The following is a 26,178-nucleotide window of genomic DNA, read 5'->3' as shown; positions in this document are numbered from 1 at the left end:
CCCAAAGGGCCCACGACGGATGCCTGGGCACCCAGGGAGTTGCATTAGAGGAAACACTGAGTTTAGGGGATTCGTTGTTTGCACAGGAAGTGAACGCCAGCCTGCCCTTCTTCGGGGGAGACACTACCCCAGCCCAAGGTTGCTCACCAGACGCACAGCCTGCAGAAACGGCTCGGAAGGAATGCTCAAGGCTTCGCATTCAGGGGATTCCTGGGATCCCTGGTAAGAACAGGCAGGGACGCTGGGGCCCAAGGCAGATGGGCTCTCTCCACACTCCGCCCCTCTGCCACAGTAAAGCACTCTTGGCCGACCTTGAATTTTTACATGAGCCTGCCACCCCATCAGCCATTCTGATTAATCCGACCACAGAGGCTGGGAGCAAATGCACTTAATTTGTCTCATTCAGCATTTAATCAAAGCTTCCATCACCAGGACTTCAAGCAGCAGGGTGAGGCCACCTCGCAGTCTTTACCGCAATCATACCCCTCTCTGCCAAGGGTGCAGACACAGCCAAAGGGGATCAGTGGCTCTTATTTCAGACAGCCAGGGTGAGGTCCAAGGCAAAGCTATAATCCATCACGATCCGCACGAGGGAGTTGAAACTGACCTGCGGGTCTACGGTGTCATTGCCAATGATTACAGAGCATACCAGTTGGGCCAAAAAGCAACTCCATTTCCAACAGAGGGTTATTCTGTAGCCCACACTTTCCCACATACAAAAATAAACCTGAAGAGCACAGGTCACTCCACTTTGGGATTTATTGTTCAACTCAGTCTGGATCACGGTGACTTTGGTGAGGCCACATGGTCAGCGTCACCAAATAGTTATAGTTTAGGTCACCGTATATGGCATAACTAAGGCCACTCAGGCATCCGGAGAAGCATGTGAATTTTTTTGTTGTTGTTCGTTAGTTATCAGTTTAAGCAATACAGTCCTCAATTATAATCGAGTAAGAATAGTTAATAGAGGATCATTTGATCTACACTGTTATTAATTTGGTGTCATTTGTCTTCTGGTTATTTTAACGATCCCTTATGATGAGAAAATGGAGAAACTCCCTGAAGAGAAAAACCCCCCAAAACAAAAAAGTGGAGTCATCTTGCTCCATCTTATTCATCACCTTGTTTTCGTGCAGAAAATAATGTATTCCAATTGCATTTCAGACCAGAGGTTCCTGGTGCCTAATTAATGTAGTTCTGGAATTCATAAAGAAAAACTCCCTTAAGGGCAGCGCGGGTGGCTCAGCGGTTTAGCATCGCCGTTAGCCCAGGGCACGATCCTGGAGACCTGGGATCGAGTCCCGTGTCGGCCTCTCTGCATGGAGCCTGCTCCTCCCTCTGCCTCTCTCTCTGTGTCTCTCATGAATAAATAAATAAAATCTTAAAAAAAAAAACTCCCTTAAGCAGACAAATCATTTTATGGATATCAATAAAGTGATGGAGAGGCACAAGGCCTAGAACAGCCAACTCAACACTGAAGTAGGACAAAGTCAGAGGACTGACACGACCCAACTTCAAGACTTGTTATAAGGGTACGGTAAGGAAGACATTACCTCACCAGTGAATGAATAGACAGAGGTCAATGGAACAGAATAAAAATCCCAGGAATAGACCCTCATAAATATCATCCACTAAACTTTGACGAAGGAGTACAAGTAACATAATGGAGCAAACATAAATCTCTTCAACAAATGATACTGGAACAACTAGACATCCAGATGCAAAATAATAGCCCTAGACACAGACCTTGCACCTTTCACAACAATTAACTCAAAGTGCATCATAATCATTATTGTAAAAGGCAAAACTGTAAAACTCCTAAAAAAGATAGCATAGGAGAAAACCTAGATGACCTTGAATATGGCAATGACTTTTTAGACACAACACTAAAATCATGATGCATGAAAGAATGAATTGATGAGCTGGATTTCATTAAAATGAAGAACTTCTCTTTGAAAGTCAATGTGAAGAGAATGAGAACACAAGCTGCAGACTGGGAGAAAATACTTGCAAAACACATTTCTGATAAAGAACTATCACCTAGAGGCACCTGGCTGGCTTAGTCAGAAGAGTACGTGACTCTTGATCTGATCTTGAGGTTGTGAGTTTGAGCCCTACGTTGGGTGTGGAGATTACTTAAATAAACTTAAAAAAAAAAAGAGCTGTTATCTAAAATATGCAGAGAACACTTAAAACTAAAACTCAGCCATTAGGAAATGAGCAAGCTGATTTAAAAATGAGCGAAAAAGATTAACAAGACAGGAAACAACAAATGTTGGCGAGGATGCAGAGAAAGGGGAACACTCTCACACTGCTGGTGGGAAGGCAAACTGGTGCAGCCACTCTGGACAACAGTGTGGAGGCTCCTCAAAGAGCTAAAAATAGAGCTGCCCTAGGACCCAGCAATTGCACCACTGGGTATTTACCCCAAAGATAGAGATGAAGTGACGGGGCACCTGCACCCCGATGTTTATAGCAGCAATGTCCACAAGAGCCAAACTATGGAAGGAGCCACAATGTCCATCGACAGATGAGTTGATAAAGAAGTTGTGGTCTACGTATACAATGGAATATTCCTCAGCCATCAAAAAGGACGAATAGCCACCATTTACTTTGATGTGGATGGAACTGGAGGGGATTATGCTGAGTGAAGTAAGTCAGTCGGAGAAGGACAATCATCATGTAGTTTCACTCATACGGGGAATATAAGAAATAGTGAAAGGGACCATAAGGGAAAGGAGGGGAACTGAGTGGGAAAAATTAGAGAGGGAGACAAACCATGAGAGACTCCTAACTCTGGGAAACAAACAAAGGGTTGCAAGGGGAGGTGGACGGGGGGGTTGGGGTAACTGGGTGATGGGCATTGAGGAGGCACATGATGGGATGACACTGGGTGTTATACTATATGTTGGCAAATTGAATTTAAATTTTAAAAATTTCACATAATATAAAAAATAAACTGATTAAAGAAAATAAAAGTGAGCCAAAGACTCTAATAGACATCTCTTCAAAGAAGAAAGACAGATGGCAAGTAAGCATATGGGAAGATGCTTCACATTATATGTCATCAGGGAAATGCTAATTAACACAATAGTGAGATATCACTACACACCTATTAGAATGGCCAAAATCTAAAACTGATGACAACAAATTCTAGTGAGCAACAGGAACTGTCATTCATTGCTGGTGCAAATGCAAATGGTAAAGTCACTTTGTTTTGGTTTTGTTTTTGGTAAAGTCACTTTGAAACACAGTTCGGCAGAGTTTTACAAAACTAAACATATTCTTAGCATATGATCTAGCGATTGCACTCCTTGGTGTTTACCCAAATGAACTGAAAACTTATTTCCACACAAGGAAACTTCCCACAAAGATTTATAGTAGTTAGGAAAAACTGAGATTTGAAAATTGTTTACTTATTTATTACATATTTTTTGAAAGTTGAAATTTAAAAGATATTTCAAATAGTACCTCCCGAAATAAAAAAGCTTATAATCTACGATACATGTGCAGGATCTGTATCCTGAAAACTACAAAACATTGATGAAATAAAGCAAAGATGATCTGAGCAAATGGAGAGATATGTTGTGTGTATGGGTTGGAAGACAATATTGTTAAGATGCCAATTCTCCCCATCTGATTTACATACTGAGCACAATTCCAAGAAACATCTCAACAGACATATTTTTAGATATTGACAAGTGAATTCAACATTTATATGAAAAAGGTTATGAAACTAGAAGAGTCAAATTTTTAAAAAATAACAAAAAAGAAGAAAAAGGGTTTACACAACCCAATGTCAAGACTTGCGTAAAGCTATAATAATCAAGACAGTGTGTAGTGCTAAAAAAGATAGATGTATGTATCAGTTTATCAACTGATCAGAATAGAGAGGCCAAAACAGACCTACAAAATTGCAGTCAATTTTTTTTGATGAAGTTACAAAGGTAATTCAATAAAAAAGATAGAGTTTTCAACAAATGGTGCTCGAATAATCATTCATCCATGTGCAAAAAGGCAACCTAGGCACAGAACTCGTACCTCATACAAAAATTAGCTTAATAGGCCTAAAATATAAAAGTAAAACTATAAGACTTCTAGAAAGAAAAAAAAACCATTGGAAATCTTGGATTTGGTGATCCATTCTTAGATATGCCACGAAAAGCACAACCCATAAAACAAAAAGTTGAGAAACTGAATTTTATTAAAATTAAACACTTCTCTGCAAAATAATCTCTTAAGAAAATGAAATATGCTGAAAATGGGGACAAGATATTTGCAGATCACATACCCGAAAAAGAACCTGTATTCAGGGACTTAGGGGTGGCTCAGTTGGTTGAGCATCTGACTTTGGGTTTCACTTAGGGTCATAATCTCAGGGTGGTAAGGCTGAGCCCTAGGCTGGGCTCCTCGCTCAGTGGGCTGCTTGAGTTTCTCTCCCTCTCTCTTTCCCTCTGCTCCCTCCCCCCGCCCACCTATGCAACTGCTCTCTCTCTCTCAAATAAAGAAAATAAATCTTAAAAAAAAAAAAAAATATATATATATATATAGAACTCGTATTTAGGATAAAGAACTCTTTTTTTAACTGTAATTTTCTTTTTAAGTAGGCTGTAGTACAACATGGGGCTTGAACTCACAACCCTGAGATCAACAGTTGTGTGCTCTACCTACTGAGCCAGCCAGGCACCCCGCTGTAATTTGTTTAAATTTTAATCCCAGTATAGTTAATACACAGTGTTATTCTAGTTTCAGGCATACAATGTAGTGATTCAGTAATTCTCTACATTACTCAGTGCTCATCGTCATCAGGGTACCCTTACTCCCCTTCGCCTCTCACCCGTCTTCCACCTACCTCCCCTCTGGCAATCAGATTGCTCTCTATATTTCAGTCTGTTTTTCGGTTTGTCTCTTTTTTCATTTGTTTTGTTTCCTAACTTCTACATATGAGTAAAATCATATGGTATTAGTCTTCTCTGAATTATTTCACTTAGCTTTCTACTCTCTGGAGACATCCATGTTGTTGCACCTGGCAAGATTTCATTCCTTTTTTACGGCTGGGTAATATTCCATTGTATATATAAACCACATCTTCTTTATCCATTCATCTGTCGATGGACTCTTGGGTTCCTTCTCTATTTTGGTTATTGTAAAATAATGCTTCAATAAACATAGGGGTGTGTGTAGCTTTTCAAATTAGTGTTTTTGTATTCTTTGGGTAAATAGTCAGTAGTGGGATTACTGGATCATAGGGTAATTTTGTTTAGAATATATAAAGAACTCTTAAACTTCAACAATAATAAGACAAATAACCCAATTTAAAATGGGCAAAATATCTGAAAAGAAACTTCCCCAAGAAGACATATAAATGGCAAATAAATATATGGGAAGGTGTTCGACATCTTTGGTCACTAGGGAGCCGTAAATGAAAGCCACAATGGGGCACTGCTACACACCTCTTAGAACGGCTAAAATAAAGAGCTGGATACAAAATGTTGGCCGTGATGAACAGCAACAGGAAGTCTCCTTCTCCGCTGCTGAAAATGCAAAATGGTAGTCACTTTAGATAAAAATTTAGCCATTTCTCATACAGTTAAATATACATTTATCACATGACCCAGCATCAATCTCACCCCTAAGTATTTATCCAATTAAAATATACATTCACAGAAAAATGTGTAGGTGAATATTTATTTGTATTTACCTCAAAACAAGGAATCAAGGTGTAAATGAATAACCAGACTATGGAAAATCTATAAAATGGAACACTACTCAGTAATAAAAAGGAACAAACCATTAATTGGTGCAACAACATGGGTGAATTTGAATGTGCTTTATTAGGAAGAACATAATTGTTGGGGCGGGGGATAAATCCGCGGAGACTCATTATTATATTTCCTTTACTTTTGTATGTAATTGAAAATTTCTGTAATCAAAGTTTTTAAACAGTCTTTTAATGGAGTATTTTAATGACATCATAATGTCCAGATATGACACAAACGTGACTAAAGTTCCATATTCCGATGCCAGAAGCCACATCTAAAATGTTGCACGGCAAAAATGCTAGATAAATGGATATCAACTCTGGTAATATAGATTATTTCATTTAATATTATAAGATATATAATAGGAAAGCTTTTGAATGGTTTTCAGTACACAATCCTGAGAGGACCTAAGACTTGGTTGGGCTTCTTAGTTTTAAGAATTTAACTTGCCTGGGTACTAGAAATGTGCAGGACAGTCCGGACTCTGGCAGGGAGAGTCGGGCCAACCTCCAGGACGGAGGTCGGGGATACACGTGAGTACTTTGGGGTACACAGGTGTGGGTATTTGTTGAAACCGGGGATTTACTGGTAAGATTTTGCATTTGATTGTGTATAAATTTCGCTTCAAGTTTCTAAAAAAACAACAGATCTTTAATTCTAGTTAATGATACGCATGTTGACAGTCAGCGGAGATGTCTGCCGCGGACTTTGGAAGGCACGAAGAGTAAGACAGGGGATCGGATAGAGGAATGAATACACATGTGATAAACTAAGTAAAATGTAAGACGTTAATGGTCGAATCCAGGTGGTAGGCGTGTACAGCATTCACAAGATTCTCTCGATCTCGCTGTGTGTTTATACATTTGCATCATAAAATGCTTGAAAAGCTACCAAGACACTCACCACCACCCTGATTCAGCAGGAAATGCAGAAGAGGTCACCACTACGATTAGATCTGTATTCTGATCACCAGGTGCTGCAGTGTCTTCGACTTCATCTAATTTCCTGGATTCTGATCTCTTGTGGTTTTTTGTACTTAAAACTAGTTACCTTATCATCTTCCTACTTTGACTTTCTGGCTCACCTGGTAATCTGCTCGTTCATTTTCAAACATTTTTCTTGGCCTGCTATGAAGCAGGTGTGAAGGGTGGGTGTGAGGGGTGCAGTGTTGTCTCCATCCCTGGCTTCCATTCCTGGCTTACTCCCAGGAACCGGGGCCTGTCGTCCCTTAATTCTGCCGGGAATGCTGGTTCCTGCATCTCTGGCTAAGGCTACGCCGTCAGGACCATTTTATCATGGAATACTATAGGGGGCATGCCAAGGGCCTAGGAGGTTTTTTTGCAGGGAGGGGCCTATGAAGAATGTTTTATATTCGAAAAAACAATCTCCAATTTACAAAAAACCAAGTGCAAAATCGCCTGCATTCCCTAGGCTGTAGACACAACGTCTGGCCGCCTTGAGTCTTCCTTTCTCACAGCTTTGGATCTCATAGGACTGGCTGGCGTCATTTCTGTTCCCAGTGGCAGATCTGGACCTCGTGTGGGTGCTGTAGGGGGGCGAGGGACTCCCCACAGTCAGAAGGTCACCTCAGCTACCACAGCCTTATACCACCGTGACTTTACTCTTTGGATTCCCGTGGCCGGGCTGGCTTCTGATTCCCACGCAGGTCTGCAGGGCGCACATAGTATCTGAGCGTTTCTGGTCCCTGTTACAGTGGTTGCCCAAGCAAACACGTAAAGTAGCTTATAATTACCTCACACCTCTGGAAGTCAGGGAGAGAAAGACAGCGGTCATCCCAACATTGTCATCATCATCATCATCATCATCATCACCATCATCATCATCATCTCCCGTGGCCATTAATTTCTCAGCGTAAATGAAGCTGGTGATATAATGACCCAGCAAGGAGGATGAGGAATATCTGGGCCCACGTTATCAGGCCTAGCCTTAGCTTGCGGAGGTTCGAGGGGACTCACAGCTCCCAAAGCCTTTCTCTCAGCTTCTGGGTTCTAACCGCCACTCTTCAGCCTTCGTTGACTTTACTTGCCCTCTGACCTCACACGAGGCCCGTTATTACCAACTGAGACGTTACCTTTTGTTTCCCTGCCCTTAGCTGTGTTGTGTCAGGCTCCCTGGGGTAAGACTCCGTCAATCCAGGGCCCTTGGGCCACAGTGATGCGCCTGTGGCTCATGCTCACTGTGCACTCCGAGCTGGGACCTGGACAACGTGGTTGCACGTAAAACCCCATAATCCTAACGATTTCCACCCAGTACATATGGACAGACGCAGTGTATTGGTTTTAGAGACGTTGCTTGAACGCAGGCAAACAGCAGAACAATGCCTTGAAAACCAGCATGTAATGGCAACCGAGGGCGTTACGGATGTTTTATTTTTATTGGTTGGTGATTATGCCTGGATGACTCACAAAATGACTGTAGCATTCCTGATTTTATTATTCTCCCACGAAATCCTTCCCGGGTTAAATAAATCGTGTTTTATTTACCGAATGTGTTGGGTACCTCTGCCCTGGGATAGAGCTCACCGCTGCGTGTGGTTGGACTGTTTTAGCGGAGGGTTAGCTCCCCAGAGAGTAGGGACCTACCTCTTTTCCTTTCAAACCAGAAGGAGCCCGATGACAGGCGTCTGCAAGGACTCCGCGGAGGGGACTGAACCTCGGGTCATCCTCACATCTCTGTTCCGTTGCGGTCACTGGGAAAATCATGAGCAGATGGAGATCCATTTCTCTGATAGGGACCCCGAAGAACCCCCTGCATAGGACCTACCCCGGCTCGGCCTCGTCTTCTCTGCCTTTTTCTTCTGTTACTGCTCTGAAAAGCTACAGCGTAAAAAAAAAAAAAAAAAAAAAAAAAAAAAAAAAAAAACGAGCACACGCACATGTGTGTGTATAACTCGCTTCAGTTACCATCAGTTTTGGAATTCGGTGTTACCCAAATAAATCCGTCTAATATTATGACTGCTGTGATCAACACTGTCTTTTTTTTTTTTTAATTATTTTATTTTATTTTATTTTATTTTTATGATAGTCACACAGAGAGAGAGAGGCAGAGACACAGGCAGAGGGAGAAGCAGGCTCCATGCACCGGAAGCCCGATGTGGGATTCGATCCTGGGTCTCCAGGATCGCGCCCTGGGCCAAAGGCAGGCGCTAAACCGCTGTGCCACCAAGGGATCCCGATCAACACGTCTTTTACACACGTACGTACACAGCCTAGCAGCATGTGGCTCAGTGCAATTTGGCACCTCTGACGTGAAAGGCCCCGGGCAACGTGAAGTCTCTTGAGGGACAAAGGAGGGTGTCAACCAACGAACAAACTGGACAAAGATCCCATCCGGGGACACAGCATGGGCCCTGCACTTGTCCCAAACTTACCAGAACCTCGGGGACATTCTGGTTAAAGGCCAAACTGATACTTTAATAATCATAAAGAATCATGATAGAGGGGCCCCGGGGGCCTCCAGCTCAGGTCGTGATCCGGTCCTGGGGTCCAGCCCCACAGCTGGCTCCCCGCTCGGCCCCCCTTGTGCTCTCACTCGCTTTGTCCCAAATAAGTAAATAAACTCTTTTAAAAATAATAGAATAATGATCAGAGCTCTTCATCGTGCAGGGGGAGAGTGTATGTTTACGCAACTACGGGTTACGCGTTCTCATCACCCAGACCCACCGTGGCCACCGCTACTCCTGCAGCAGGTGAAGCGCCCAGTGGTGGCCGCGCTCGGGGACCTGCTCCCTTGGGTGAAGCCGTGTGACTATAAGCTGTCCCGGCCCCTGCGCGACAGAGGCAGTGGGTCCTTGCGGCGACCCACCAGGTGGTTCTGCAGCTTCTCTCCCTTGGCCTTTGCTGATGGAATAAAAGTGGAGGCGGGGGGTGCTGTTCTGCTGCTGCTGTTTGGTAACAGGTAACAGGTAACACTGCAGGAGCTGGGGGGTCCCCGGCAGGAACCAGCCCATCTAAGGATCTTCGTTGCCTCATCGGCTCACAACATGTGGTCAAACAGCGAGTGGCGGGGGGCCACGTGCCCTGGGGGGCTCATGGCCTCCCCTGTACCCCCGCACCCCGCGAGGCCGAGCTGCCGAGGCGGGGGGCTCACTTCCACCCCCAGCTTCGGGTGGCCTGCGTGTCTCCCCCGGGTGCCTTCCTGCGGCCGTCAGGTGCCTCCCAGCTGCGGCGTCCAGGGGCCCGGCCAGGCGGGTGGGGGCAGCCCCGGGCCGGCGCCCCCCACTTGGTGCTGCTCTCTGCCCCCACCCTTCCTCTCCCCGGGGCCAGAAAAGTAGATAAAATCTTAAAATAATAATAACAACAATGAATAAAAAATAAAATCCAACAAAATCTACTTGGAGGATAAACCAGACTCTTGTTCTAAAAGTGTCAGAGATCTTGGTTGCGTGTATATATGTATTTTAGATCGTATTTATTTATTCCTGAGACCCAGAGAGGGGCAGAGACCCAGGCCCAGGGAGCAGCAGGCCCCTGCGGCGCCTGAGGCGGGCTCGATCCCGGGACCCCGGGGTCACAGCCGGGCCGAAGGCAGACGCTGAGCCTCCCCACCCCCCCGCGCCCCAGGTTGCGTCTTTGAGTGCACACGTCACTTACTCATTTAATACCAAGTGCGCGCTCCGTCCCGAGGCCGGTGCCAGCCTCCTGTGCCAGCCTCCGCTCCCTCTCTGCGAGGCCTGGCCTCCTTGCCCGCTCGCGCACCGCCCTGGGGCTCTCAGTTCTACTCCCAGCGGCCTGGGTCTCTCGGGGAGACAGGCTGGCCCCATGGCTCCCATGCAGGTCGTTCATCTCGGTGCACAGAGAAAATTCTAGCATGAGTCCTGGTCCTCCTTCCCTAATAAAAGGGCCATCGTGCTGTGCTGCGTGGCTTGGGCCCTAGGTTGCCACTTGCAGTTGCAAACGTGGGGTTCACGTGGTCGGGTTCCAGCGCCGCACCTGTCAGCTCACATCGTAACCCCCAGATGTGGGGCGTCCCCGGTCACGGCGAGGCCCTGGAAGGCTGCGACACTTGGTCTCTCATCACCACCCCAAGCTCACTGGTGCCTTACTCAGGCTGTGTGCTTGGTACAGGCTGCTTGCGGGGGACCCTAGGGCAGCAGGACAGCAGGACAGCAGGATGGCAGGACAGCGGGACAGCAGGGCAGTGGGACAGCAGGACATTAGGACAGCAGGGCAGCAGGATTCAGGACTGCAGGTTGGCAGGACAGTGGGACGGTAGGACAGTGGAATAGCAGGACAGCAGGACAGCAGGACAGCGGGACAGCAAGACATCAGGACAGTAGGACAGTGGGGTGCAGGACGGGAGGCCGCCCCGGGCCTGGAGGGCGCCCCGGCTGCAGCACCCCCAGGGCCGGCAGAGGCGCCCTGGTCTCTGCGGGGCTGCCCTGACCCCTCCAGGTGAGGCGGCGTCTGGTGGCAACGGCACCCAGAGCGCTCAGGCCCGGCGCGGGGACAGCAGCCCGGGGACACCCCGACCTCCGACCTCTGGGGCATCAACCCTGCAGAGGGAAGGGGAGCCGGCCCCCGCAGAGGGCAGGGACCTGAGACGGGGCAGCCTCACTCCCACCGGGCCCACTGGTCCCCCCCTTCCCTGCTGCCGGCTCAGGCGAGGAAAGCGGGGGCAATCCGGGTTGTGGGGCTCCGGGGGGTCCTGCTCCCCAAGCAGCACATGTTTCTCAAAAGTGGCTTTTAGGTGTGTTTAGGTGTGGAAGGGTGACCATGTGGAAAAACTGCATCTAGAATCCTCTGTCTCCCCTAAACACTCTCGCTCATATATATTTACATATGTACATCATGCACGTGTGAAATATGATATATAATATGTAAGAATATATAATACATAAAATATATATTTATACAGAAATAACATTGAAATTGAATTGAAAATATGAATGGAAATAAACACACATACTTACCCAGGCCCTTATCTTCAAAAAAAATTTTTTTTTTATTTTTAAAGGTTTTATTTATTCATGAGACACAGAGAGAGAGGCAGAGACACAGGCAGAGAGAGAAACAGGCTCCTTGCGGTGACCCCGAGGTGGGACTCGATCCTGGAACCGGGATCACATGCTGAGCTGAAGGCAGATGCTCGACCACTGAGCTGCCAAGCATCCCATTTTGTTTTTAATTTTAAAAAATATTTATTTTGATTTTTATTTATTATTACTTTTTACGATTTTATTTTTAAGTAATTTCTACGCTCTATGTGAGGCTTGAACTCACAACACTGAGATCAAGCGTTACAAGCCACTGACTAAGCCAGCCTGGTGCCCTGAATGAATAACTTTTTTTTTTTAATATTCTTCATGATCATTCGTTTTATTGGCCATAAAATTCACACACATTAAATTTGATGAATTTTGACAAATAGAGCCTCCCAAGCAACCACCATGTGAAGGTATAGACTGTTCCTACACCCTAGGGAAGTTTTCCTGTGCTCTCCACCTCACGCCAGGTGCCCCACAACCATCAATCCACTTTCTGTTCATGTGAATCCGCTTTGACCCAGGCCCTTTAAAGAGGCAGTGAAGCCCGGGGATTCAGCATGTGGCTGTGACCCACCCAGACTGTCTGGGGTTGAATTCTCGTTCTGTCATTTATTAGCTGTGTGACCTGAAACAAGTGACTGAACCTCTTTGTGACTTAATTTCCTCACCTATTAATGTAGTTGATAACACAGTACATATTTTATTAGATTAAAGATTCAATGAGTTAATCTTTGTAAACCTCCTAGGACCGTTCTTGGGGCATAAAAAAGTACCATACTCATTTCCTGTTACATAAAATATATAAAAATTTAAAACGCTATTTTAATAATATAAGGATAACATTCCCAGGGTATTTTTTAAAAGACTGGAAATTGGCTTTTAATATATGTTGGCGGCGGGGGGGTGGTGTCAATTGTGTGATAAATGATAAAGGTGTGAGAAAGGATGTGTGGTTAATCAACCTGACCTCCGGAGTAAGAGCCCCAAGGCCTTACCTTAACACTCTAGAAGAGGCTCTGGTTTCCAAGACCCAGAAGTTTTCTATAACTTTTTTTTTCTCCTTTTGGAAAGCTTTGGAAAAAACCCTCCAAACTCAAATCCTGAAACCTTCAAAGAATCAAGTGCTTGGAGCATTTTAAATGTACCTGCCCCTCCTGCTGGCTGGTCCCAGGAACCTCGACCCTTTCTCCAAGGCTGGTTGTCCGCCTGCGTCCTCTTCCTTCCTTCAGTGTCCCCGTCTGAAGGCAGCCTTCGCTGTGCTCTGCTTTCCTGTTGGGGGCGTAGGGGGTACCTGGCAGGGAAAAGAACCAGGATTGTCCGACTGTGCGGCGGGGGGAGGTCTGGGAGGTCTGGCTTCGGGCAAGGCTGCTCGGCCGGCCGAGGCGGCTCCCGTCCCTGCCCAAGACCAGGCTGCTGGGCAGTCGGCCCAGCTCTACGGGGCTATCACCGGACAGGTGAAGGCAACTCTAGGCAGGTAAATAGAAAAGAAGAAGTGCAGAGGGGGAGCACCTGGATTGGTCTCACAGGCCTCACTTGGGGAAAGCCACCCTTCAGGAAATACCCCAGAGGCCAGGGAGTGGGTTGGGGGCTCCTAGAAGGGACCTAGGCCCGTCAGAGCGGCGCTGGCTGTGGGGGGGGGGGGGGCAGAGGGATGTCAGAAGCCCCCCCTCAGGATTCTTTGAAAGTGAGGATGGGCCTGGCCTCCCGCTGGCTGGGTACAGGTGGAGCACGTGCCTCTTGACGTTGGGGTGTGAGTTCCCCATGTTGGGTGTGCAGATCACTTAGGAAAAAAAGAAAGACAAGTGAGGACAGGGAAGTAGGCTGAGGCTTGAGTCCCGTTTACAGGACGCTCACTGAGAATTCTCTGGAGCCCTCAGGAAGAGCAGGAAGGGCAGGCAGGGGGGCCTGAGCCTCCTCGGGCTTCCCAAACCTGCAGCTGAGTGGGAGTCACCTGGGGACCTTGTGAACACTCAGATTCCGCTTGGAAGGTATGGAATACCGCCCGTGATTCGGCGTTTCTAACGAGCCCCTGGGGGCCTGCTGCTCCCACGACCCTGCTTTCAGGAGCCAGGGTCTCTGCCATCTGAGTCTGGAGGTCACTGGGAGGATCGCTCCAGCTCCAGTTCAAATTCAAGGTTGTGTGCAGGTTCCCAGGGAGGGAAAGCCTGTAAGAAGGAGTTTATGGGACAAGGAGAGACAGAGGTCTCCGATTTAGGGGCTCCTTACCGCCTCCCAGGTTCCCTGGGGGCTGGTCTTTGCCCGAGTGGGGTAGCATTAGTTGGGGAGATCTGGCGATGGTCGGGGAGATCTGGCAGTGGTCACGGAGATCTGGCGGTAGTCGGGGAGATCTGGTGGTGGTCGCAGAGATCTGGCGATGGTCACCGAGATCTGGCGAGTTGGAAGATGCTAGCAGGAGAGGCCCTGCAGGCCCAGAGCGGCCTCTACACTCCCCACCGGCAGCTGTTCACGTGCTACCTGGAGGCTGCCATCAGGAAGTTTCGGAAGGAGAGACGGGTTCACCCCACGGAAGCACCTGCGGAGGCAGGTGACCCACCTGAGGGGCGGCTGATGGCAGCAGAGGCCGGCTGCTGTGAGCGCTTCCGGGGGGAGGCGAGGGCCGCGCTGCCCCTGCCGAGAGCGGCCTTCTGGGGACTGTGCAGCTGGAGGATCCCCGCGCAGCAAGGACCTGTTTTCCAAGATCCTTGTTATTTCAGATGTGCTCCTCTTACATCTGGATCAACGTTTATCTATTATTTTTACATATGTATACTTTTTATTGGAGTTCGATTTACAACATGTAACCCAGTGCTCATCCCGTCCAGCGCCCCCCTCGGTGCCGTCACCCAGGCACCCCGTCCCCCGCGCACCTCCCCTTCCACTATCCTGTTCGTTTCCCAGAGTCAGGAGTCTCCCGTGGTCTGTCTCCGTCCCTGATGTTCCCCACTCAGCTCCCCTCCTTTCCCCGCTGGTCCCTCCCACCAGTTACTAGGGTCCCCGTATGGGTGAGGCCTCCTCCGACTGACCCACCTCACTCGGCATCCCCCCTCCAGTCCGTCCATGTGGAGGCACACGGTGGTATCTGTCCTTCCTGGTGGTGGGTGATTGTCCCTCGGAGGTTAACCGCGACGTGTGTCATTTGAGCTCCGAGTTCCTCCTCCAGCCTGGGATGGGCCAAGGCACTTGGGGGCCTCGGGCTTCCTGTGACCTGAGGGGTCCTCCTGTAGCCGCCGCGGGTGCGAGGATCCAACACTAAGGGCGAGGACAGTGAAGGGCTGTCCTGTGGGGGGGGGTGCTCTCTGGGGGGCAAGGCTCTGGGGCAGCTGTTTGTATGACCCTGTTCCCCAAGAAGCGGGGACCCACAGTCGTCGTCGGGGTGCTAACAGGCTGTACTCTGTGCCCAGGCCTGTGTGAGCCCCGGTGGCCCCTCCTGCAACAACCCCAGGAGGGAGATGCCCCTCCCGTCCCCCTTCGCGGTTGGGGGACAAGGTTGAGATGGCTGAAGCGTCGGAGGCCCTAAGACCAAACTCCTCTTTGTCCCCGATCCCTCCTCCAAGTCACGGCGGGGCCCATCTGCCCCTAACACCTCTGACACCTCCAAGCCACATCCCCATCCCCGCCCTTCTCGCCCCCAAGGCCCCGGCGACCGGCCTGCTTGGGCCATTGGCCTTCAGCTGCCCCCCACGCCACTCTCACCCCAGGACCTTATCCCCGCACACAGCAACCACCGTGGGTCTCTTAGTTTTATTTATTTATTTTTAAAAATGCTTTTATTTGAGCACAGTCGACGCAGCGTCACATTGGTGCAGGCCGACGGCAGAGCGGTTCGCGGGTCTCTGTAGGTTGTGGGGGGCTCCCGGGAGCGGGGCTGCCTCCACCCAACCGGCGCTCCCTCTGCCGCGGCCTCCATGCACTGGAAGTCTCTATGTTCCCCAGCGTGGTCTTTTTATTTTTATCTTTTTAAGATTTTATTTATTTATTCGAGAGAGAGAGAGAGAGAGGCAGAGACCCAGGTGGAGGGAGAAGCAGGCTCCATGTGGGGAGCCCAACGTGGGACTCGATCCCGTGACCCCCGGGTCACTCCCTGGGTCGAAGGGAGGCGCGCTCTACCACTGAGCCCCCCAGGTGTTCCAGAGTGTCACCTGGGTGTCAGCAGGGGGGGGGCCCTAGCCCCGGGTGTCAGCAGGGAGGGGGGGCCCTGGCCCTGGGTGTCAGCAGGGTGGGGGGCCCTGGAACCCAGGTGTCAGCAGGGAGGGGGGGCCCTGGGCCTGGGTGTCAGCAGGGAGAGGGGCCCTGGGCCTGGGTGTCAGCAGGAGGGGGGGCCGTGGCCCCAGTGTCAGTGGGGAGGGGACGGCTGTTCCTGCGGCACCCCGAGGGGGTCCCTGCCCCAGGGCCTTGGTCCTTGCCGTCCCCGCCCAGCTTGTCCCCGCTGCTGCCCTGCCCTGCTCACCCCTGCCCCAACGTGAGGTCCCCAGGGAGTCTTCCTCAGTCCGCTGGGGTGAGCGGTGGGTCCCCGTGTCCGTCGCCCAGCTGCCTGCCCTCCCCCCGCCTCCCCTGCTCCCGGGCCCACGCTCTGCTGCTCGGTGGGCGGCCGGTGCACCGCAACCTCAGCTCCGCGAAGGCCGACACCTGGAGGGCAGGCCGGGGAGGCACCTGCCGGGGCTCCGGTGGGGGGCACCCAGTCTCAGGGCCCAGTCGCACCGAAGCTGTACTGGGAGAGGCGGCAGCGGAGCAAGGAGGGGGCGTCCTGGGGAAATGCCTGGAAGGACGGAGACGAGGCGGTGCCTGCAGGGCCTGGGGTTGGGGAACTGACCAAAGGTCCCTGGAGCAGCACTTGGGGGGGCACATGTGAGAGAAGGCTTCAGTGGGGGCTTTTGGAATCAAAAAATAAATGCAAAAAAAAGCTCCATTTTTAGAAAAAAAAAAAAAGGATAAAAAAGGAAAACTGCAGACCCTTGGGTGATGAATGCAAAGGCTAACCCGTAACTCACCTTTCCCGGGGCAGCAACGGGTTAGGAGACGCTGCTTGCAGGCTTCAGGCCACGCTCTTTCGGGGGGCCGGGTCCCCCGTGTCCCTGGGAGGCACCCAGAGCGGCAATGTCGGTGATGAGTCATCCCCAACCCCCGTGTCATCTCCACCCGTGAGTTGGTCAGATCCACTGGACTGGACCTGGCTTCTGTGGACTTGGGTGCTTCCCCTGGAAGTGGATCTTTGGGGTGGGTTCCAGAGGGCCCGACCCCAGCGCCCCGACCCCACTTCCTGGGAAAACGGGAGTCGAGAGCCCTCCGTCGGCATTGGAACTGGCGGCTTCCTTGGCAAAGTTGTTTCTTCACAGTCAGAAGTGGGGGGGGGGGGGCGTGTCCACGCGCCCCAAGGCAGCAGCAGGGCCCCTCCCGGGGCAGAAGTTGAGGTCACGCAGGTGCTCCTCAGAGTTGGACGGCTTCGGCCAAAGCACTTTACCCCTGTGACCCCCTTCATTTGTAAATCCATTTTTCCATAAAAATATTAAAAAGGGGGCAGCCTTGTGGGGCCCAGCGGTGGAGCACCTGCCTTGGGCCCAGGCGGTGACCCCAGGTCCCGGGATCGAGTCCCACCTCGGTCCCCTCTCTGTGTCTCTGGGTCTCGGCCTCCCTCTCTGTGTCTCTCATGAATAAGTAAATAAAATCTTAAAAAAAAAAAAAAAGATTTCTTAACCAAAGGCAATTGGAGGCTCAATCTTCCCTTAGAATCCATTCTCTCAGACCCTGCCTCATCAGCTAAGTTTATATGATATTTTTTTGAAAGATTTTATTTATTTGTGAAAGACATACAGAGAGAGAAGCAGAGACACAGGCAGAGGGAGAAGCAGACCCCAAGCAGGGAGCCCGACGTGGGACTCGATCCCGGGACCCCAGGGTCACGCCCTGGGCTGAAGGCGGCGCTGAACCGCTGGGCCACCCGGGCTGCTCCAGGATCACCTTTTATATGGCTGCATAATATTCCATCGAAGAGGCCTGCCGCAGTTTGCTTATGTATCCATCATTGGTTTATGGCATTTGGGGTCATTTCTGTTTTTGAGTGCAGCTATTCCACATAATGCTGCCACGAACATCCATGTTATATTATTATTTGTACGTTTGCTTCCAGTTCTCTTGGGCATATATCTAGGAGGAGACATGCTAGAGCTTATAGGAACTCTGCTGAAGGAACGGCCAATTTTTTTCCCCAAAAGCATAGGACAGCAACTTGTAAAAGAACTGTTTTTTATGACTATAAAGATGATGCATTATATAACCATTAGAGAGACTCTGAAAAATCTAGTGAAGAGTCAGGACAAAATAAAAGTCCTTCCCACTTTATACTATTTATGGATAACAATTGTTGCTATTGTGATCACTTTTTAATAGGCGCACGTATGCTCCGCATTATGCTATATATGCCTTTTGAAATTTGCTTTTCTTCACCTATAAAAGATATGCATTTTTTGAGTTTTTTAAAAGATTTTATTTATTTATTTATTCATGAGAATAAATTCATTTAATTATTCATGAGAGAGAGAGAGAGAGGCAGAGACACAGGCAGAGGGAGAAGCAGGTTCCATGTGGGGAGCCTGATGTGGACTCGATCCTGGGACTCCAGGATTATGCCCGGGGCCAAAGGCAGCGCTAAACCGCTGAGCACCCAGGCTGCCCTATTTTTTGAGTTGTTAAATGGGCTTCTGAAACATGACTTACAAATGGCTACATATTATCGTTCTGTATGGATGTACCAGGATTCACTTAACTCATGTCCTTTTGATGGATAATAACAAAATTTCCAATCCCTTCCATAGCTGTGTAACAAATAATCTCCATGTATAAATTGCAGTGTTTATGATTATTTTCCTAGGACAAATTCCTAGAAATTGAATTAAGTATATGTGATTTTTGAATGTTTTTATACAGACTGTCCTCTAAAAGGTTGTATCCATGTTGGTTTCCAGTAGCAAACAAGATGGCCTGTCTCCCTCGTTCCTGGCCTACTGGTCACTATAATGTTTTAAATCTCTGCAAATTTCAAGAATTTGCTTGGTATTTCTTTGATTATCGTTGAGAATGAATTTTTTTATGCTTATTGATCATTTGTATTTCCTTTTTTAATGCCCTGTTTCTCATGTATTTGGTCTGTTTTTCTGTCTAGGTGTTTTGCCTTGTTATTCAGTTGGAAAAGTTTGTTCTAATGGAGTGCCATTTTCTTTAACAATTTTTTCTCTTTTTTTATACATTACAAAAGTAATAGATGCTCAATGTAAAAATATAAAAAGAATTATAATAATATAAAACATAAAGACTGAAAATTTCCAAATTTTATCCTCTTCAAAAAATATGGCTTTTTTTAAAAATTAATTTTTAAAAATATTTAATTTATTTATTCATGAGACACACAGAGAGAGGCACAGACACAAGCAGAGGGAGAAGCAGACTCCATGCAGGGAGCCCGATATGGGACTCGATCCCAGGACCCTGGGGTCATGACCTGAGCCCAAGGGAGAAGCTGAACTGCTGAGCCACCCAGGGTCCCCCAAATTGTTTTATTTTTAAAAGATTTTATTCATTATTAATCTGAATGAGAGATATGTGCACAAGGAGGAGAGGCAGAGGGGCAGCAGACACCCCCCACCTCCAACAGGGAGCCCTACTCGGGCTCAATCCCAGGATTCTGGGATTGTGACCTGAGCCGAAGGTGAAGGCAGGCATTTAACCCACTGAGCTACTCAGGTGACCCATCTTTTTATTAGCTGTGTCCTATCATGACTATATTGTGTTTTAAACAGGAACAGTTTTACATTTTTCTTGTTATATCACGAAGTCTTTTTCATGGTGTATTGCTTAACTTTTATGCATAAAAAGAAGGCTCTCAATTTTTTTATGGGAATTCTCTGAACCATTCAAGAAGTTATCTCATCTTCAGAGACAAGCTATTCTGTGAAAGAATGAAGATTGTTGACATATCTTGTAAACTGGAGGGAGGAGTCTGAAAAATTGCTTTGCAAATGAAGGGGGAAAGCGGTTATTTTGATCAAATGTATTAAAATCTCTATTTTCAGTGAATAGAACTCAGTACATTACCATTTCGGCTTGTCTCGACAGCTAATATCTAGAAGGTTGAAATGCCTCAATAGTCTTTGAGAGAATTCTTACTTCCCTGAAAACATTCATAAAAAAAATTGATAAGCACCGGGTTAGGTGCTCGGATTGCAGTGGCGAGGAAATGTGGACACACACATGTACACAACAGACACCGTCCCTGCTCTTACAGGGTTTATAGTCGCATGGAGACGACCCCGATAATCAAGTGATCACGTGAGTCAGTGCACGACAAGGGACTGCATAGTGTGCGATGCAAGGAGCGCAGGACGGGGTGAGAGGACTCAGGGACCTCTGCCCCCCGCCTGGACCAGTTTGGAAAGCTAGCCTGGGATGTGTCAGCTGTGCTGCACATGGACGTGGCGGGGGGCGGGGGGACGTGCAGGTGCACCAGGGAGAGGAGAGCGCGGGGCAGGAACCCTGAAGCCAGCCGGAGCCCAGGCCTGGTGGCACAGCAGTGGCCCGAGCACCCCCAGGGAGGAAGGGCTGTGGGGAGCCAGATGTCAGTGCACCCTATGGAGGTGCTGCGAGGGACACAGCTTTCATCATCTGGAGACGGTGTGAGGGGCCCTGGCTGGCAGTGGAGCGTGCCCCTCGCCCTGCAGGGTGGCCAGTTCCAGGCCGCGCTGGGGGCAGAGAGTACTCAAAACCAGAATCTCCGAAAAATAAGTGAACAAAACCCCATGGTCTGACGACAGGCTATCAGTTTGTGATCCCTGCCTCACGGGGACCGTGAGAATCACCCAAGGGTGACAGGTCCTGAGCGCCTCGAAGGGCGCGCGGTCCAAGTACTCGGGCATGCGGAGGCCGGGTGACGGAGGACGGGCTGGGGGGTGTGCCTGGGCTGGCCAAAGGGAAGCCAGGGGCCAGCGTGACCTTGGCCAAAGCTCCAGGGAAAGGAGGCCTTCTCCGGAGGATGCAGGGAGTGGCGCTAGGAAATCAGGAGCCCGAGGAACCCACACGGTGACCTCCACAAGAACACACAACCTGTGCTGACGCTGTGTAACCGACTCGTGGGCTTGGTTGCCCAGGAGCAGGTGTGGCGGGGTGGGACCCGCACGGGCCCTGCAGACCTGGCCTCACGGGAGTGCCACCCAGCAGGGTGGGATAAACATGGTCACCAGAACACAGGCACATTTGGGACAAGGCATTTATTACCACGTGCTCTGATGGCAGAGAGACTTGAGCAGGCTCCCTTCAAACACCATGAAGCAGGGGCGTCTGGGGGGCTCAGGCCATGACCCCAGGGTCCCGGGATCGAGTCCCACCTTGGGCTCCCCACATGGATCCTGCTTCTCCCTTGGCCTGTGTCTCTGCTTCTCTCTGTCTCATGGATGAATAAATAACATCTTTAAAACAAAACAAAACCCGCAGGAAGCACGTATTCCTTGTGCGATGCTGTGAAGACGGGTACCTGATAAATCCAGATCATCGGAACCAAAGCTCTAGGAAATGTGCTGCTGCCTCCACCTAACGTGGAGTGTGTTGAAGGTACAGGAATCCACCTGCTGAAGACTCCAGAACCCCCACCCCTGAGGCATCTCTATCTGGGGAAGAAATATTGCTAAAAATACCCCATAGAACAGGATGAAAGTCCTCTTCTAAGTTGAAATTATACAACTCTATCATCAAAATGGACATTTTTCAAGATAAAAACAGAGCACATAAGGATTGATGAACTCAATAGAAAGATCCCAGAATAAAGTCTCTACAAATTTAATTACTCTGAAACAACTGTAAATACACAATATCTATTACTTTACCTGAATTAAAAACCCTCAAAGCCCGCACAGAGCCACTCTTCATCAAGAATAAAGTTCTACATGTATGGGAATTAAATCTCCCCAAAATTTAGTTAACACGATTGAACATAATTAATCATTGTTAAAATATCAAAACAGAGGAGTACATTTCAGAATATATACATGCAGCAATTTTTAAAGCTCTAGTAAGGCACACTCTAAAATGTAGCCAACAGTGTATTAATAATTAGGCATACAATGTAGTTAAGATTAAAAAAATTATATATATGATTGACATATAAATCTACATACATATATACATGTAATTTTCTCTTATTGGATTTTAGGAAAAAACATAATTAATTCTCTCTATATTGTACTTTATTTACAAATCAAGAACTTAATGAACAATTATGTGGTATTAAAGGGTTCAGGAAGACTTACCCATATATGCTGTACTTTTGTACACATTATTGCATTTAAAAAAAATCTATGATTTTCAACAACAAACCTCAGAGGTATCAAAATAAAGGAAATAAAAAAATAAAAAAAAACAAAATAAAGGAAATTTCTTCTCTCTTAAATCTTAGATCCTATAATCCGATCAACCTTTCTAAAATTCTGCTTTCCTCTTATCAGTGCCACATAAATAATTATTCATTGGTTTCCGTTTCATTACAGGATGACGTTCAACTCTTTATTGTGACGTCCCACACGTTACGTGCTTTGGCCTCAAACTTTATTTTCAAGCCAGGCCATGCTCTTCACCGACTCCGCGTCAGCGAAGCTCATTCCAACCCCGAGCTGTGTTCCTCACTTCCAGGGCTCCTCTTTCTCATCTTCAAATCCTTCGGTCTTTATTTCTTATTTATTTACTTATTTTTAAGTAGGTTTCACCACACCCAGTGTAGGGCTTGAACTCACAACCTTGAGATCAAGAGTCCCAGGCTCCACTGGCTGGGCGAGCCGCGTGCCCAGAATCCTATTACCTTTAAATGTTGCATTTCCCACGTCCCCTGTGAGAACTTGCCTGATGTTTCTGTCACCTCCCTGCAGGCCTGTCTTGAGCCTTGAACAGCCCCCGCCACGTGCTGTTACAGGTCTACCTCCTGTGTTTAAGGCTGGTCTCGTCAACCCCACGGGAAACCCCTTGATTAGGGCCCTCGGCGCCCAGCGCAATCCTGGGGATACAATTATAAGCACGTGCCACCATCATCTTAATTGCCTCTGACATTTCGCTTTATTCTCAACAATTCTTCTTTCCAACTACAGAAACAGCACAACTAAAGGCCGAGTTTACTGTTGCTGTAGCGTCTCTCATTCTCTTCAGAAGCCAACTGATTTTTGCTATTTGCTCCATTTGATGCGTGAACTTCCCTGTGCAACTAAACTATATGGAATCTGGAATTTTCTTCAAACCAAGGGGCTAATACCTTCAATCTCATCAGGCCTTAGGTAAGTTTCTATCTTTAGTGATGATTGTAGATTTGCAGACAGACTTTTTTTCCCGTCTTAATGGAATATTTTGGATATTCAATCGTTATCTCTGAAATTATAGAGGCTTAGAAAAAAAAAAAAGAAAGAAACCTGCAAAGTTTTCCTTTCGTTGAGCGTGATTTTTTCCCCCTTTTTCTCTCTCTTCCCTAATAACAGGGAAGGGGGTAGAGAGCGGTAGGATATAATCTTTTCAAAAGGTCACCCCGGCTGGGTATAGAAAAGCATAAATTACGGTCCTCGCCTCCTCTGCTGCATGGGCAGTTTGAGCCTGTCACGCTTGGGCAGCAGGTACACAAAGCCGGGGCAGCTGCAAGCCCAGTGGCACGGCTCTCTTCTTCCACGTAACCGTAGACATGGTTTCTTAATCGCTACAGGTCGGGTGCAGTGCTGGTTGCTTTATGTATCAGCTCATTATCATCATTCAGCAAATCACGATTCCCATTTCTGGAACAAAACACTGCGGCTTAGGGATGTTAGGTGACTTCTAGTAACAACTAGCAGGTGGCCTGGCCAGAGTCTGGGTGCGGAAAGGATTCCACGGCCTCTGCTGCTTTCACTGCACCTCGCCCCCCCGGGGCCTGGCATTGCAAGGAACTCTGTCTCGGGAATGTTGGGGCTTGCGCTGCGACCTTGGCAGCTGCTGGGACGGCCGGGGCGACCAGGTTGCTGGGGAGTGGTGTCCTGCCCATCAGTGCCGCGGTCCCAGCCTGCGGGGCTCCCTGTCTGGTGACAGGTTTGGCTCGGCCCATCTGTCCCGGGACAGCTGACAGCGTGTCGCCCTTGGTGGCAGGAGAGCTGCCGGGCTTTACCTCTGTCAGGGCTCGAGACAAGGGCACCAGGGGAAGTCCACACGGTAAGAATAGACAGGATTTAACACAAGATTGAGAACTTCTCCCTGTAACAGCAGAGCCCAGAAGACAAACCGAAATAGGACCCTCTGGTCCTCTCGGTGGGCCGACAGAGGACTCCCAGTGGTCGGCTGGTAGTGTCCTTAACGTGAAGAGCCGTCAATAGAAGGAAACTGCAGTGTGACGACAATTGGGACAGTCCCTGCGTTACCTCGGGCGGGATCTAGTCACAGTGTCGTCTTCCAGGAAGGACATGGCTGTGCATGTACACCGGAATCTGGGAGTTACTCTCAGTCCAGGCCCACGGTGTGAGGACAGAGGCCACTCTTCCTTCCCCAGTTCCGGCCACCCCGGGTTCACTGCACAGCATTCCCTTAGGAATTCAACACTCAAAAGACTTCTGTGCTCATCCACCCAGTGTTACTTCCAGGTGGGCACAAGTTCATGAGCAAGTATTTGGCACCAGACAGGTCTAGCTATGTAAGCAGGCATCATACCATCACAGTAAAGGACACTTTGTGAGCCAATGACCTTTCACTCTTGTGTCATTTTAATAGTTGGCCTTTAAAGTGCTTTTATAAATCAGATTTTTTTGGTGTGTTAAAAAAAAAAAAAAAAGAAAAGCGACCCTAGGAGGAGACTGGGGTGCAGCTCTCAATGGCATTGACAGTTATGATGCTACAGGAAGGACCTAGAGGTGGACTGGAACTTTTGGAGTCTCGGCCCTGCCTCTGGGTTTTCATCTTGGAGCCATGGCTTCACCCGTTTACTCATCTACAGGGTGAGAATCGTAGTTCGCACCCCGGGGTGTTCTTATGGAGACTGCGGCAGGCGGGACGTTGTACTGGGGGAAACTGGGCGTAAGGGCCGGCGGGGAACTGGGCCTCTCGCGGGGGGGGGGGTAGGGTTCTATGGACTCGCAGCTGAGGGTGAGCAGCCCTGGAGCTCCTAGCCCCGCAGGCCTCACATACTCCCCGGGGGGCCTGGGGGGGGCCTGGGGGGCTCGACCCCGGGGCACGCCTGGTGCTTCTGTCCTTGTTGCTCTTCCCCCGAGACTACATCTTGGAGAAACCCTTCCTTCGCCTTCGTGTCCTTCTTGGAACCAAACAGATGGTGCCCGCGGCCCTCGGGTCACGGCCCTCCAGGCTCCACGCGCCCCCGGGGTGACCTCGGGCCGCAGGGTCAGAAGGAACCGCCCCCCCCTCCCCCCGGCCGTGGGCGCAGGGGTGCTCGCCGGCCTTCCCGTCCGCAGAGATGCACGTGAAGCGGTGTGAAGGGTTGGGCTTTTTTTTTTGTTCCTGAAAATGCAACGAACAAAAAAAAAAGTACAACAATCCAAACCCAACCGTCTTGTGGCGCCAGCTCGCCGGCCGGTGGCTCCGCAGGGTGGGCGCCCGCGCCCCCGCAGGCCCAGCCGCCTCGCCCGCCTTCCTAGCCGGCTCCGGGCTCCGCGCAGGGGGCACCGGGCTCAGCTGGCTCTGGGCACCGCGGGGGGCACCGGGCTGGGCGCACCGGGCTCCGCGCCGAGGTCAGCGCGCGGGGGCACCGGGCTGGGCGCACCGGGCTCCGCGCTGAGGTCACCGGGCTGGAGGCACCGGGCTCCGCGCCGAGGTCACCGGGCTGGGCGCACCGGGCTCCGCGCCGAGGTCACCGGGCTGGGGGCACCGGGCTCCGCGCCGAGGTCAGCGCGCGGGGGCACCGGGCTGGGCGCACCGGGCTCCGCGCTGAGGTCACCGGGCTGGAGGCACCGGGCTCCGCGCCGAGGTCAGCGCGCGGGGGCACCGGGCTGGGCGCACCGGGCTCCGCGCTGAGGTCACCGGGCTGGAGGCACCGGGCTCCGCGTGGGGGGCACTGGTCTGGGCGCACCGGGCTCCGCGCCGAGGTCAGCGCGCGGGGGCACCGGGCTCAGCTGGCTCTGGGCACCGCGTGGGGGCCCCGGGCTCGGCCCCGCGCAGCCCCTCTGCCAGGAGAGCAGCAGCAGCCCGGCGCCCCCGCCCCCGCCGGCTGTTGACCCCGGAAGGACGCCCGCGGCCCCCTCCTCCCCCTGGGAGGGAACAAAGGCGAGGCCGGCGGGAGACGCGCCGGGGTGCGGGCGCGGGGCGAGGCGGGCGCAGGGGCGAGGCGGGCGCAGGGGCGGGGCGGGCGCAGGGGCGGGGCGGGGCGGGCGCAGGGCAGGGCGCAGGCGAGGCGGGCACAGCGCAGGGCGGAGCGGGGCGCAG

At 49.9% G+C, this 26,178-nt stretch overlaps 2 protein-coding genes across 7 annotated transcripts in view; one reads left to right on the top strand and one right to left on the bottom strand.

Moving 5' to 3' along the window:
• Nucleotides 1-4,226: 4,226 nt before the first annotated feature.
• LOC125753350 (uncharacterized) overlaps nucleotides 4,227-26,178 on the bottom strand; it is a 90,108-nt gene continuing 68,156 nt past the window's right edge. Inside the window, exons 7-9 of one of the 6 annotated variants that reach the window (XM_049099385.1) lie at nucleotides 12,915-13,060; nucleotides 8,366-8,472; nucleotides 4,227-7,524 (exon numbers count right to left, since the gene is read on the bottom strand). In XM_049099385.1, the coding sequence (XP_048955342.1) occupies nucleotides 7,471-7,524; nucleotides 8,366-8,472; nucleotides 12,915-13,060 (307 nt within the window). In that variant the 3' untranslated portion in view covers nucleotides 4,227-7,470. Of the gene's footprint in view, nucleotides 7,525-8,365; nucleotides 8,473-12,914; nucleotides 13,061-13,420; nucleotides 17,911-21,008; nucleotides 23,556-26,178 lie in introns of those variants that run through there. The other 5 variants (XR_007404957.1, XR_007404973.1, XM_049099386.1 and 2 more) reach the window with 5 other exon arrangements.
• The window catches only part of TRIM13 (tripartite motif containing 13), a 32,396-nt gene continuing 12,279 nt past the window's right edge, over nucleotides 6,062-26,178 (top strand). Inside the window, exon 1 of the mRNA XM_049099375.1 lies at nucleotides 6,062-6,084. Within this exon, the coding sequence (XP_048955332.1) occupies nucleotides 6,069-6,084 (16 nt within the window). The 5' untranslated portion in view covers nucleotides 6,062-6,068. The remainder of the gene's footprint in view (nucleotides 6,085-26,178) is intronic.

Source organism: Canis lupus, chromosome 22 (assembly GCF_003254725.2).
Source record: "Canis lupus dingo isolate Sandy chromosome 22, ASM325472v2, whole genome shotgun sequence".
Lineage (NCBI taxonomy): Eukaryota > Metazoa > Chordata > Mammalia > Carnivora > Canidae > Canis > Canis lupus.
Note: the sequence above shows the minus strand (reverse complement) of the source record. Positions and strands in the feature narration are given on the sequence as shown.